Raw genomic sequence first — 13,414 nt, forward strand, 5'->3', positions numbered from 1 at the left:
AGCCACACTAACAGGCTGAAAAACAGTTTTTATCTGTGAGCTCAGACTCCTGAACACAAAATAACATCATAACTAAGTAGACTTGCAGGGCTGACACAATGTTCACACTGGTGTAATGGGACTGGGTATTCTTAATGATTTATGGAGTTAGGGATATTTTTTTCTTTTTGGGGGGGTCTTCACTGTGATTTGTATTGTGTTGGGGGGCGTGCACTGAGGGAGCACAAGCAATCTCATTGTACATGTTGTACACTGGTAATAAAGAATCATTATAATTATAATTATCAATATTTCTTTTATTCATTAAATATGAAACTCAAGTCAACTAAACATTCAAAAATGCATCACATCACAAATACCATTGACTGGCACTGATAGTTGATACAGGTTGCTGCCAGCGTCCTAGGTATCAACCAAGTATTTTCTTAAAATGCATGATGTTCCTAGTAGCGGAGGTTGTTGCAGTTCGCTGGTGTTATTGCAGAAAGCTGCAACTTCTTGATGTGTTTTGTAAAATTCTTGGACATGGTACCAAGTGCCCCAATGACAATGGGGTTGTTATTGTTATCGCCGTCGTCATCATCATCATTATCAAAATTTAAGATGCAAAATGCCTCAGCGACTAATTTTTTACGGGTTGGGGGGGGGGGTGAGGTGGCACTGCACGTCACCATCGCACATCTTAACCAAGACGGCAAGCCAAAACGCCACGTGTAACTTCGGCAGCGCGAAGCCGATGCGCCGCCCTGGCAGCAAAACGTTACTCAGGCAGGAGCGTAGACAGCCGGCTGCGACTGCGTGACGTCACCCGTAGGACTTCGCTTCACGGGAAGCCGGAAGTGGTCGGGTTTGCTGACGTGTTGAGAGGCGCTCCGATGATCCTGCGGAGTGTGGCGGGTGGATAGCCGGCATGGAGGTCCTTTACCATCAGACCAACAAGTGGGTGTGCGAGGGGCAAGCGAGGGAAGCTCTCCGGAGCTGGGAACAAAGGCGGAGATAAGCTGGGGAAAGCGCCGGGAAGGCTTTGGAGGAGGAAAGGAGAGGGAGGCGGGGAAGAGAGAGGCGAAGGGAAGAGGACGGGAGGCACCAGCGCAAAGAGCCGCCAGGCTTTTATGAAACTCTCCGTGTTGACGCAGCATCTCTCATCTCCACCATCTCACAACAGTCCCCCTAAAATTTGAATGAAGCAGCGGCGGTTTTGAATCCCTGCCCCGCAGCCCCGCAGGGGGATATATAGATACCTAGCGGTGCAATCCAGAACATCTGGAGGTCCTGGGTCCCCCCCCCCCATTCCTCCCTTTAATGAGCCTATTGCAAATCCAATGCGGTCTCCGTAAGAGTTTAGTCGCTTTCTGCATTTTGTATTTTAAATTTAAATTAAGTTACACCGATCTTCTGCCGGTCCCCTTTCCTCTATACGGGAAATAACGCTAGTGGAGCCCATTGGATTTGCGATAGGCTCATTGAAGGGAAGAACGGGGGAAACCAGTACCTCCAGATGTTCTGGATTGCACCACTGGGTATCTAAATATCCCCTGCAGGGCTGCGAGTCAGGGATTCAAAATTGCGGCTTCTTCACTCAAATTTTAGGGGGAAAACCCTTCTGGACAAGAAGCTGTACAACAGACAGCTTCCTGAACCAGTTCCTGAATTTAAGAGAAGCAAATGCTGTCTTTTAATTAACCAATAATGCAACATTATTGCTTAATTTGACTTAGTCTAATAGTTGGAATAAAACTCACTTGGATGTACAAAAGATGGTTTTGATTGATTTCATGCAGAAACAGTAGACTGATACAAAATATTAATTGCAATAAAACTGTCTTTGCTTATAGAAAAGAGGCTTTGTTTAATTTCACATTGTCACAACTGAACAACACAATATAGTCAAACAATACAGTTCAATCAAAAAAATAACCAATTCCAGGAGCTACCCTGAAGTGAGAATTCATAAAAATAATATTGGTTATTGAATTTCTAATGCTTTTGAAATAGAGAAGTCATAAGCTCCCATTACAACAAACTGGGTATTTCAGCCCAGCATGATGTACTGAGAATTTTTGGTTGGGGCTCTGGCAAGGGGCTCTGAATTCTTATTTTGTTTGAGCAATACAAGGCATCCATGATTCCGCATTTAAAACATTAATTTCACGTTATCTTAGTTATGATACTCTACAGAGTTCTTTAAATGGGATTTTAACCCTCAATATAATTAAAAAATAGTAATAGGCTAAATAAACTTGACAATTGAGAAAATTATGAAGTAGATTAATGCTAACAATATTAGTTCTGTTTCATTTTTCATTGGAAGAAATTGGATACAGTGAAAAAGGCATGCACTTTGTCCCTTCATCTTTGTAAAACTCCAACATAGATAATCCGCTTCTGCTATTAGGAAACAGAGGTTGAAACAGAGTGAGTCCTTTATCAATAGTGACATGAATTGACCTGAACTTTGGTCTCCCTGGTCCAACTGCATACTTGAAGGTGCAAATTTCCCTTCTGTTGTATTTACATATGCCTTCACATAGGGCTCTCTTGTGAAACTATGGTCCTGAAGTTTGACAAGATGGATTTTGATTTGAAAGGGAAAGAAATTGTATGAGAGGCATGGGAAAGTCTGAAACAATCAGCACCATATTGATAAGCCAAATGTAGCATAAAAAGTCTAATGGACCAAATACATGAATTCATCTTAACTATAATGTATTATTATCTTCCTGCCTAAATGTATCTTTGCCATTTCTCCAATCCAAGGAGAAGTACTAACTTTGAGTACCACAGTTTAGGTACGTAAGCCTATTTACACTACTTACTTTTGAAAAAGTCTAAATGACCTTTGCATCTGATTAAAATGCTATTCAGTATTTTAGGTTTGCACTGTAGGTGTGACATACAACCCTAGCTGAGCTTAGCTTAGCTTTTGTTCATTAATTTGATCTGGTCTATGTTTAGATTCTTTGTTAGCCAATCCTAACCATTGCAGAAATATGTTAGTATGTTTTCTTTTCTTTTGTGGTTTTAAAAGGTTATTTTGCTGAAATATGATTTAATGATATCTTAATTATAAAATAAAATGACAGTAATGTAAAACATCATACACTACATATTATTAAAATTAACAACGTTAAATATTGGTTAAGTCTTTTGCTTCATGACTTGGTAAAGCCAATTTGGATTTATCTATTGAATTTATCCATATCATGGTTGAGAAGACACTCGTAAAGTTACTACATCCATCAGAACCAAACACAGCATCCACTATCCAACAATTACTTAATACTTATACATGATCAAATTGATTCTTAACAACCACGTAAATAGATTTTTCTCCATGAATGTAATAATAACAGATGAAACCTAGCATACATAGCACAATTACAGATTATGTCATCTCCCAAATCAAATATATTCTGAAAAACAGTTAATTGTGAAAAAGCCATTCTGATGAGAGGGAATTTTATTTAAAACTGTAGGTATCCCATCAAAAAGTAGTGCCTGCAGTTCTCTTCCTCCCCTCCTGCCCACTTAGAAGAATTGGAAGACTACTAGTAGGTTTTCCTGGGGCAATCATGCTGACTTGATGAATACTGGTTCAAAGAAATGGTTCTGCAAAGACCTTGGATTGAATTTGCCCATGTGAAGCAATTAAAAGTTTGTTGGAAGGAGGGGGGGAATTGAAATATATGTGATACTTCATTTTTAAAACCCATACCAGATAGACATTTATTTCATTACTTTATAAAATGTGTATAATATTGTTCACTGGTAGAAATAGTTTTGTTGAAAATATTGAAACATTCAAGCAATAGAGTTGACAGTTTCCTTTAAAATTGTTTTAAGTTCTCTTATAAATAGAACTAATAATGCTGAATTTTAAGGAAAGTAGGTCTTCTAACTTTTTGCAAGTGTACTTCTAATGTTGAAATAAAAAGAAATGTAGCTATCAAAGTGAAGAAAGGCATTATATTCTAGGTTGTGGTTTTCCCTTTATCAAATAGATACAGAAAATTTTAATTGGAAAATAAAGAAAAAAGAATGGCAACTATGGACCAGAATATACATTCCGGAGGCATATTTTAAAAAATCTTTCAATTTTTGAATCTAAAGTCTCATCAAAAGTTCCTCTTCCTTTTCCTTTTCCTTCTCTCTTTGTTTTCATTCTATTCTTTTCATGATTTTTTGAAAAATAAAGGTTGCTGTGTTACAATGCCCTTATTCTTTCACATGTTTAGTTTATGTAGTGTATTAGAATTGTAAGTCATCCAGACAGTTGGCTGAGATGGGCAGCTATAGAATGTATGTATAAATAATAAATAAATATTTCTAATATAGACCAATTTTTCATATCTAGTTTATGAATGATTTAAAATAAAATACATGGGAAAATATTCCATAATTTATTATTTTGCATTTTCAGTTGGATGGAGAATAACACCATGCTCCTCCCTGTTTTCACATCAGTGGAGATCTTTTCTTGCAGATCTGCTCCATACTTTCTCTACCTTCTAATTGACTTTTCTTTCTCTCCTGGTGTGATGCAATCATTTCTGTATCACACATCCGTTTGCAGGAGATGTTGCGGACAGAACATTCTTCCCCTCCTTTCTCCACTGGATTTCCAGTGTCCTGTCACATTTTCTGTGCCTCTGGTGTGATTTGTTCTATTTCCAAAACAGGTCTTCCAGTTGGCAAGGCTGAGTTCTTCCCATCATTTCACTCCCATTGTTTGTTTTGGAGATGATCCTTAGGAAATGTGCCAGATAATTAATGGAAGCATCACATCTCCTGTTTTAAGATAACCTCGAAAGCACAGATCCATCAACATTCTCATTTTATTAAGAATGTGAAAGAAATTGCTTGAAGTGGAATGTCTTCTATGCTTAAATTGATGTGGGTTTTTCTATTTGCCAGAATAGTTAAACTGAAATATTGAAGTAAAAAGAGTGTGAAGTGTTTTATTCAAGCAATTAGAGGTTGGGTTGAAATTTGCCTTTTAAGAATATTAAATATTTGAAGACAACTCACTATTTTCCTTAAGACTGTTTAGACTAGAGTTTTTTTATTTGGTTTCATCCAAATATGCCTGGAGCGCACAACTTTTGAGGAAGACATTACATTGATGTGGGGAACGTAAAAGCTTAGCATGTAAAAAACTAAATGCTGACTTAATAATTTCTTGATTTGCTTCCTTTCAATTGTCTGGCATAACCAATGTTAATTTAGAACACCATGAATTTTAAACAAATGTTAATAAAAAAAATAGGTGAATTATGGGTGGGTGGGTTTCTACAACTGTCACCTCAGTTTTGCAAGTAAGGCAGCGATAGTTGGTAGACTCTAGCGTATTTACTCAAGTCTGATGTAAAAAGAATCAATTTGGCTTTCTTGTTCACCTGCTGATGGTCTTACTCTACAATTGGGGAGACAAATGGCTGCTTATAATCTTGCATTTGGTTTGTATAAAAAAAATTATCTAAACCTTTATGGAAAAAACTTTAATACTTAAGAAGCATGTGTAATTTTCCAACCTTATAATATTCGTTTACTTGCACACAAAAAAATCATTTGGAGAATCTCTCTTGCTCTGTGCATTAGTATCTATTCTTGAAAAATTCACCTTTTCTTTTGGAATAGCTACTAGATCTTCTGTTTTCCTGTTTTCTTTTTAACAGGCAGATCCATGAAGTTCAATCGTACATGGGCCGTCTGGAAACCTCAGACAAGGAGTCTGTTCATTGTGAGTAATTGGTGTATGAAAGCAACTTAACTCTTGGTTTAATCCAGTGGTAGTCAACCTGGTCCCTTCCGCCCACTAGTGGGCGTTCCAGCTTTCATGGTGGGCAATAGGGGTTTGCTGTAACTGCTTTATAAATTTTATAAAGTAAAGTTACTTCCCTACTTTATAAATCAGCATTACTGTGGAACCGGTGGGCGGTTAGAAAATGTTACTACTGACAGAGATACAAAAGTGGGCGGTAGGTATAAAAAGATTGACTACCCCTGGTTTAATCTAATGTCACAAGCATTTTGCTCTCTAATAATACCTGAGATTCTCTTTGTTGAATTCAACAAAGAAAAATAGATTAGAAAAACATGGTTTAAGAAATTAACTATTACATTTGTCAGTTTGCTGTATTTTTCAGAGTATAAGACACTCCGGAGTTTAAGACACACTTTAATTTTGGGGGAGGAAAATAAGGGGGGAAAAATTCTGCCTCTGCTTACCATCATCTATCAGTATTGTTTGCAGCCTCCAAAAGCTCCGTTGGAGAGGACACGGCATAGGCTGAAGGGTGGGGGTGAGCAGGTGGGCGGGGCTACATTTGGTGTATAAGATGCACCCAAATTTTCACCCTCTTTTAGTGGGGGAGAAAAGTGTGTCTTATACTCTGAAAAATACCTCAATAGACTTTAAAATATGTATCAATTGTGAAGCCATGACATTTGGATCACATTTATTATTTACCAGAATCTCATTGGGTGATTCATCCAATTCCTGATAGTTCCTTTTATCTGAGCTGTACAAGTTGAGATACTCATTTTGATTAAACAGGATGTTTAGTTAGAAAGAAATTGTTGTGCATCTTAAAGCAGCAAAAGAGCTTATTTTTATTTGTCTCCCTCTGTAGTGGTAGAAAATGAAATTCAGGCACGAATAGACAGAATTTTTAGCAATTTAGACCGGCTGGAAATCTTCTGCAGCAAGGAACCTCCAAACAAGCGGCAAAATGCCAAACTGTGAGTGATTGTTTTCTTGATATTATCTTAACACATTTTAATTTACTGGTACACATCAAGGGATGTGTTATTTTTATGCTGATGTTATTAAATATCTCCCAAACCAAATGAAAAATGAGAAATAATAAATGCTCTGATTCAGATAGTTTTCTTTGGCTCTATAAAGTTGTAGCTGCCATTGAGAAGGATTTTTTGCAGGGTTTTTTTGCCCCCCCCCCCCCCCCCCGAGTGATTTCTCAGCAGATATCCTGGACTGAATACTATAGGAATAGTAGGCTCAATTGGGAGTCTTGAAAAAGAGAGTATTGGAAATTTTTTCCATCTGAGGAATGAAGAGCTGCTTTTCAACTAAAATATAATGTAATAGCAACTAAAGAGGTGTTTTGTACATCAATATTTATGTGGCCAAAGTTATAATACTATTAGAGCACAGGTTTTCTATAATTATGTACAGTGTTCCACTGAACAATAGCAGGTTTGCTTTACAACATTCCTGCAGTCAGTCTTTTCCCATTAATTATTGTCTTATTTGGGGGGGGGGGGGGGACCTATTGCTTCTTTTCAGCCGGGTTGACCAGCTGAAATATGACATTCAGCATCTGCAGACAGGATTGCGAAATTTCCAGCATCGCCGTTATGCACGGGAGCAGCAAGAAAGACAACGTGAGGAGCTTCTGACTCGAACGTTCACCACTAATGTAAGTCCTGCCCTTAAAACCGGAGGACTTAGGCATAAGTTTGCTTTCTTTCTGATTTCAGTCTTCAAAATTTTACAGCCACATTTTTTAAAAAAATAGTTGTTGTTCACTTAGTTTTTTTTTTTTTTTTAACCCAAAAATTAAGTGAACAATGCACTTGACAATGCACTGGAGCTGCTTGGGGGCTGATGTAGAAAAGAGTTTGGGAGGGCAGGAAGTTTGAATTTCACGGCCATAGCATATGGTTGACTCTGTAGAGGCTTTGGGTTAAGAATGCCAAGGAAAGATAATCAAGATGCTTCCATTTCCTTCCCTCCCCCTGCAGGATTCTGACACCACCATTCCAATTGACGAAACATTACAATTTAATGAATCCCTTCAAAATGCACACCGTGGCATGGATGATCTTATTGGCAGCGGAACCAGCATCCTACAGGGCCTGAGGGATCAGAGAGTGACATTAAAGGTGGGCATAGGGTGGGACCTTCACCTTTTTTGTTTATGGTGACCAGGCATCCACTACATTTGAAATTTGAATATCAGAAATTCATCAGAACAGTTCAAGTCCCCCAATTCAGTCATTCTGGCTTTGAATTACATGGAATTTAAATCTAGCTTTATTTTTGTTATAGCTTTGCTCTTCCAAGCTGGCTGCAGTACTTTCATCCTTGGGAGGAATTGGGTGTTTTATTAATGAAATAATTCAATTTTTTTGAAGATATCTAATTAAAATAAGCACAACCATAGAAATAAGAGAATAGCAATAGCTCTTAGACTTATATACCGCTTTACATTGCTTTACAGCCCTCTCTAAGCGGTTTACAGAGTCAGCCTATTGTCCCCCACAATCTGGGTCCTCATTTTACCCACCTCGGAAGGATGGAAGGCTCAGTCTACCTTGAGCCTGGTGAGATTAGATTTGCCAAATGGCAGGCAGCAGACAGTCAGCAAAAGTAGCTTGCAGTACTGCACTCTAACCACTGTGACACTGTGGCTCAATTTTTTCCGGTTTGCTTCTAGAAGAAGCTCTTCTGACTTTTGTAACTTGGACTGTTTCACATAGTAAGGTCTTTGCATGCAAGAGATCATGATTCTCCAGTTAGCCAATTACAACTTTCCAGTGATGATTGATGGGAAAGACTCATGAATCCATAGAGAGCAACAAACTAGATAGACAAACCAAGAGTCTTTTAAGCAACTTTCTTTAGTAAAGTAATAGAGTAAAAAGAAGAAGAAGAAAGAAACCCTATCTGATGGTTGTCTCTTCCATTCTAAACTTCTGAAAGTGGATCCTCCATGCCAATGGTACCTAAGGAGATTGCATGCATGAAGTTTACTCCAGCTTTTTAGTCTTCCATTCTTCCTCTTCCTTGCTTCTTTTCCCTTCTTCAGAGGTCCTGCTCATAACCATTGCTGGTTCTGGTCTCATTTCTCCAGTCATGCCTTGTGTATGTGATCTCCTTTACTTTCCCACATTGTCTTCATATTTTCCTATGTGATCTACTTTGTAACTGTGTATTCTGCTACTATCAGCATGTTAGTGCAAAGCCCTAACATTATTCTCCCCACCTTACCCTCAAATGCCCTGTAGCTTCTTCTGCACAGGTTAAAGAAAAAAAATTAGACTGCTGAGTAGATGCTGGTGTTTGAAACCTGATGCCTGTTTTTATTCTAGCCCTACTTTGTTCTTGAGCTGATACTTGGAAGAGACTGGGTTGGTCAAGGGATGTGGGCGTGGTGGATTTGGCAGTTTCTGATGTTTTGAAAGTAGAAATATTTTGGAATGCAACTGTTTTCTCAGACCTAAGTGACCAATTCCAGAAATCTTTAAAATTGTGACAGATAAATAAAGTGCCTCTATTAAAGGAAAAATTGGAAGATGTTTTTTTTTCTTAATTTCATAGCAAACATACTCATTTTCTGTGCACCTGTGCATTGGTGGACAAACAAGCTTCCAATTGGTTACTGTTCACTGTTTAATTACACAGTGCTGCTTTGTAGTTAGACTACAAAGTCTACCATTCTGGAGAAGTCTGCAACATTCCATTTGTCCTCTTGCCCACATACAGACTGCCAAACTCTCACTGGAGTAGCCAAATCTGTGCGATCTGGAAGATGGCAAGAACATTCCAGACTTCTCCAGAATGTTCTGTACCTGGGATAGTGAGTTATACACATTCCAGTTGTGTTACTATTCTGATAGCTTGCAGGCATATTCCTTCTTACTTTTAGGTGGTTCTTATTAGCTGCTACCTTATTATCTTTATGTTTTATGTTATTATATTTTCAGCTTCAGGACCAGACCTTGATATATTCAGTATATACCATATCTCTGGCCATTTTTTCCTCCCTTCTATATGCACAAAATTGTGGATAGGATTCTATGACTGTGTAAAGTTTCATTACAGTTAGGTTGTCCATATAATGTATTTGCTCCTCCTGTAATTGTGGCGGGTCTATTTGTTTAGTCTAGCTGCATAGTTCATGTGACTTCCTTGTGGTTGCTGGACTTATTTGGTGTGATTTGCTCAACTGGCAATGGAGAAAATTCTATGTGTGATGTGGCTTATGCTAGACTTCTCTGCTGTGCGCAGAGGAAGAAAGACCATCCAGACAGTAAGCATCATACAGCCAGCGGAGCAAGCCCCAGGTAATCTGTAGGCAGCAGTGGAATCCAGTAAAAGCAGCCATCTGGAAGAGAGACACCAAGAGAGGTTCTAATGGAACAGCATCGTTCATCAGCAGCCAAGCAACTTAGTCCAAAGAATAAAAAGGATAACTACCACAAGGAAGTCACCTTTGAAGTGGGTGAACCGAGGAACAAATACATTGCTGAGATGATCACTGTAGGAGAAAGAGTAAGTGCTTGTGAGAGAAAGATAATGACTGGAGATTCAAGATGGGCTCACCTTCCCATCCCATTTCAAGATCACATTATTTATTATTTTGTTGGTTGCAGTTTCCTGGAACGGAAACTTTGCAAATAACAAGGATGATCTATATTGCTTTATGGCTGGGCAGACTCACATGGAAAAAACATACAAAATATAGAGCTATTATTAAAAATAGTTTCTTAGTTTGTGATTGAAAATTGTATGTAGGGAATTTATGTACAACAGTCAGGGGTCAGCCTGCGTTTTCCAGCAAAATCAGCCGCTCTGCAGTGAGTAAATCATGATCCAAAAGTATATTGCCATTTGACTTGATCTTAATTTGCAAGACGACTGATAATGGCATCTCAACTGTATACATTTTAAAACATTCTTCTATTGGATTGAGCACTGATATGCGATAATTTTAAAAACAGAATGGAAATATTAAAGAAAAATAGAAATTATCACTATTCTTCTCCTCTCCCCTGCCCTCCTCTCCCTCCCAAATCATTTTTTAAAATTTTAGGTGATTGTAGATACTTAAAGAAGTCATAGGGATTATAAAAAATTTCTGAAGAGCAAAAGAAATTGGTAATCGAGAATGGGTGAGGGGAAAAAAATGGATATATATAAAATAAAGTGGTTAGGGGTAAACTATGCATCTTGTTTCTGGAGAGACCGAAGGCTCTGTAGGAAATATCTGAAGAAGTGTACCTTGAAAGTCAAAAGCCCTCTCCGACAACTTTTTAAAAAACTAATATTGTCACTTTTTTTGTCACTTTCAGGGCACCCACAAGAAAATAATGGATGTTGCCAATATGCTCGGTTTATCTAATACAGTCATGCGTCTCATTGAGAAACGTGCCTTCCAGGATAAGTACTTCATGATTGGTGGCATGCTGGTGACATGCGTAATCATGTTCCTCGTAGTGCAGTATTTTACTTGAAAGGCTAAAGAACACGCTACCGGACTGGGTTGGAATTCCTTTCTACTCTGACTTCCAGCATAACTGTGAATCTCCTGGATTGGCTACAGCTGCCATGTGACTCATACGATGCTCGAGTTGAGTGGCTTTTATAGATTCTGCCGTTGGTGTGCAGAGATGCTTATCTACACAACACTCATCATTTTCAGTCATTTAGCGGGCATGTTGCCCATGTGACTCTCAGGCTTAGTCGACGAGGGCATGAATTGTCTCCTTTATTTCTCTTAATAATCCTGGCATAAGTTATAAAGCCTCTCAACAAAGTGCTCAACAAAGAAAGTATTACTATTGGATCTATAGATTTCATAGTTCCTCAAGATCTAGATGTCTATGAATACTTTGGTGAAAATGAAGCCGCTTGGCTTGAAGGACTTGTTGGCTTAACTTATTGCAGGTGTGGGACATAGGGAGACTGTCTTGTTCCCAGCAATGATTAAAATAAATAGAAATCCTTTTAGTCCATGTGCAATGGTGATGGTTTTTGATAATTATAGATTCTGTGTCTATCATTTGTCTAGCGTAAACAGACTGTGAAGACTAGCTGAACAACAGTGTAGTAACTCACTTTGAAGTAAACAATGGATGTGTTAGGGACCATGATAATTTAGATACATGTGCTAATGCTCTCTGTAGCAGAATCCTGCTTTTAGTATTGGGAAAGAAGTGTGGGACTTGCTGCTTACCATACAAGGGAATAACAAACTTCCTTACAAAATGCATTTATATGTGTGTGTTTTTAAAAAAATTTATACTTAGAATCACTGGTTCACAGTTTATCCATTGTATTTGTCACAGAAGTGTCATCTTTTAATCCCCCAGCTTTTTATGCATTCAGTTTCTTCTATTTTTCATGAATGCAAAATTCATTAATTATTTCTGCAATTTTATGCTCCAAAAAAGCTCTGAACTTTTTATACCGTGAGTTTTAACAAGATGAATTTAGCCACTTTTAAGTCTAAAGTATATAATTCCTAATGGATTTGGGGAAGGGGGCTGGGGTGATATTGAAATCTTATGCAGATCTCCCAAAAAACAGAGTTAAATCGAAAACTTCCAGGTAAATACATATTAAACTAGTATTTTGATATCTCAAACCCATTGTTCTTTTTTCCAATAGGGCCAATATTATTGTTCTATTTGAAAAACCTGATTGTGAGTAAATGAACAGCATAGATGTTGTTCTACATTACAGCAAATTATGTGGGCTGTTCTGTATTGTAAATCTCAAAGATTTCAAGAAATCCTTATAGCTGACATATCCTGCATTGTGAATTTTCTGATTGCAAATGACTATTAGTTGGCCCAGGTTAATTGGACTGACTGTCCAATTAACCTGGGCCAACTAAGGTATATTATCAAGGCTTAACTGTCATTTTCTACATTCCCAAATTCATTAATACTACTATATGCTGAAATAGACATCCAAGCATCATGTACAAATTGCAATCTGGCCATGTTCCTGATAACAATTTATTTTATTCTTGCTATATTTTTGCTGATAAGGATATTGTTTCAGTAAGTTTAAGAAGATTAGAAATACTTTCAAAACAGATATGGAAAATATTCAATAGTAATTATAGCTTCATTCTGTATTTCCCCCCCCCCCCTTATGCTGTATTGACCTACACCTTTAAATTAAAGCTCCTTTTTTTCCTTTAAAGAGTCACATGCTTTGCCTTACAGGAAGTATTTAATTGAAATATGACTAGATGTTAATTAAGTTTATTGCCATGCTATATCATACATTTTTAAAAGGTAAAATATGAAGTACGGATTTACGTGGTGAAAGATTTTTTTTGAAGGATGTATTTCTGAGTGGGAGGGATACTATGAGAACAAATTGTATTAGATATTGGAAAGCCCTTGAATCTTAATTTTCAAATTAATGTTATCTTTAGAAACATTCAGTCTGCCTTACGAAGCCCTTAGTAATGGTAGGTATAATATAAGTAAACAGATTATTATGAACAGCCATAAATGGAGGTAACTGGAACTTTAAACATAGATCCTTAAAATGAATTAGAGAGCTTGCATAGGCAGTAGAATTATACATGAAAAAATTGAAAAAAGTTTGAAAGCCTCCAAATGTGTATGGGTATGTGGCAGAACACTCTTT

The 13,414-nt window shown here is 37.6% G+C and overlaps 1 protein-coding gene across 2 annotated transcripts; it reads left to right on the forward strand.

The window, feature by feature from the left end:
- Window positions 1-816: 816 nt before the first annotated feature.
- GOSR2 (golgi SNAP receptor complex member 2) lies at window positions 817-11,760 on the forward strand. 2 transcript variants are annotated; one of them, XM_014064855.2, is made up of 6 exons: window positions 817-939; window positions 5,676-5,740; window positions 6,633-6,741; window positions 7,307-7,439; window positions 7,765-7,905; window positions 11,098-11,760. In XM_014064855.2, exons 1-6 carry the CDS (start codon window positions 911-913, stop codon window positions 11,257-11,259), a joined length of 639 nt encoding a protein of 212 aa, XP_013920330.1. In that variant the 5' UTR covers window positions 817-910; the 3' UTR covers window positions 11,260-11,760. The 2 variants fall into 2 exon arrangements, with proteins under 2 accessions (XP_013920330.1, XP_087569516.1); XM_087713390.1 differs by lacking the exon at window positions 7,765-7,905.
- The last annotated feature ends 1,654 nt before the right edge of the window (window positions 11,761-13,414 follow it).

Source organism: Thamnophis sirtalis, unplaced genomic scaffold (assembly GCF_051295495.1).
Source record: "Thamnophis sirtalis isolate CommonGarterSnake01/CBP01778 unplaced genomic scaffold, rThaSir2_p1.2 scaffold_4, whole genome shotgun sequence".
NCBI lineage: Eukaryota > Metazoa > Chordata > Lepidosauria > Squamata > Natricidae > Thamnophis > Thamnophis sirtalis.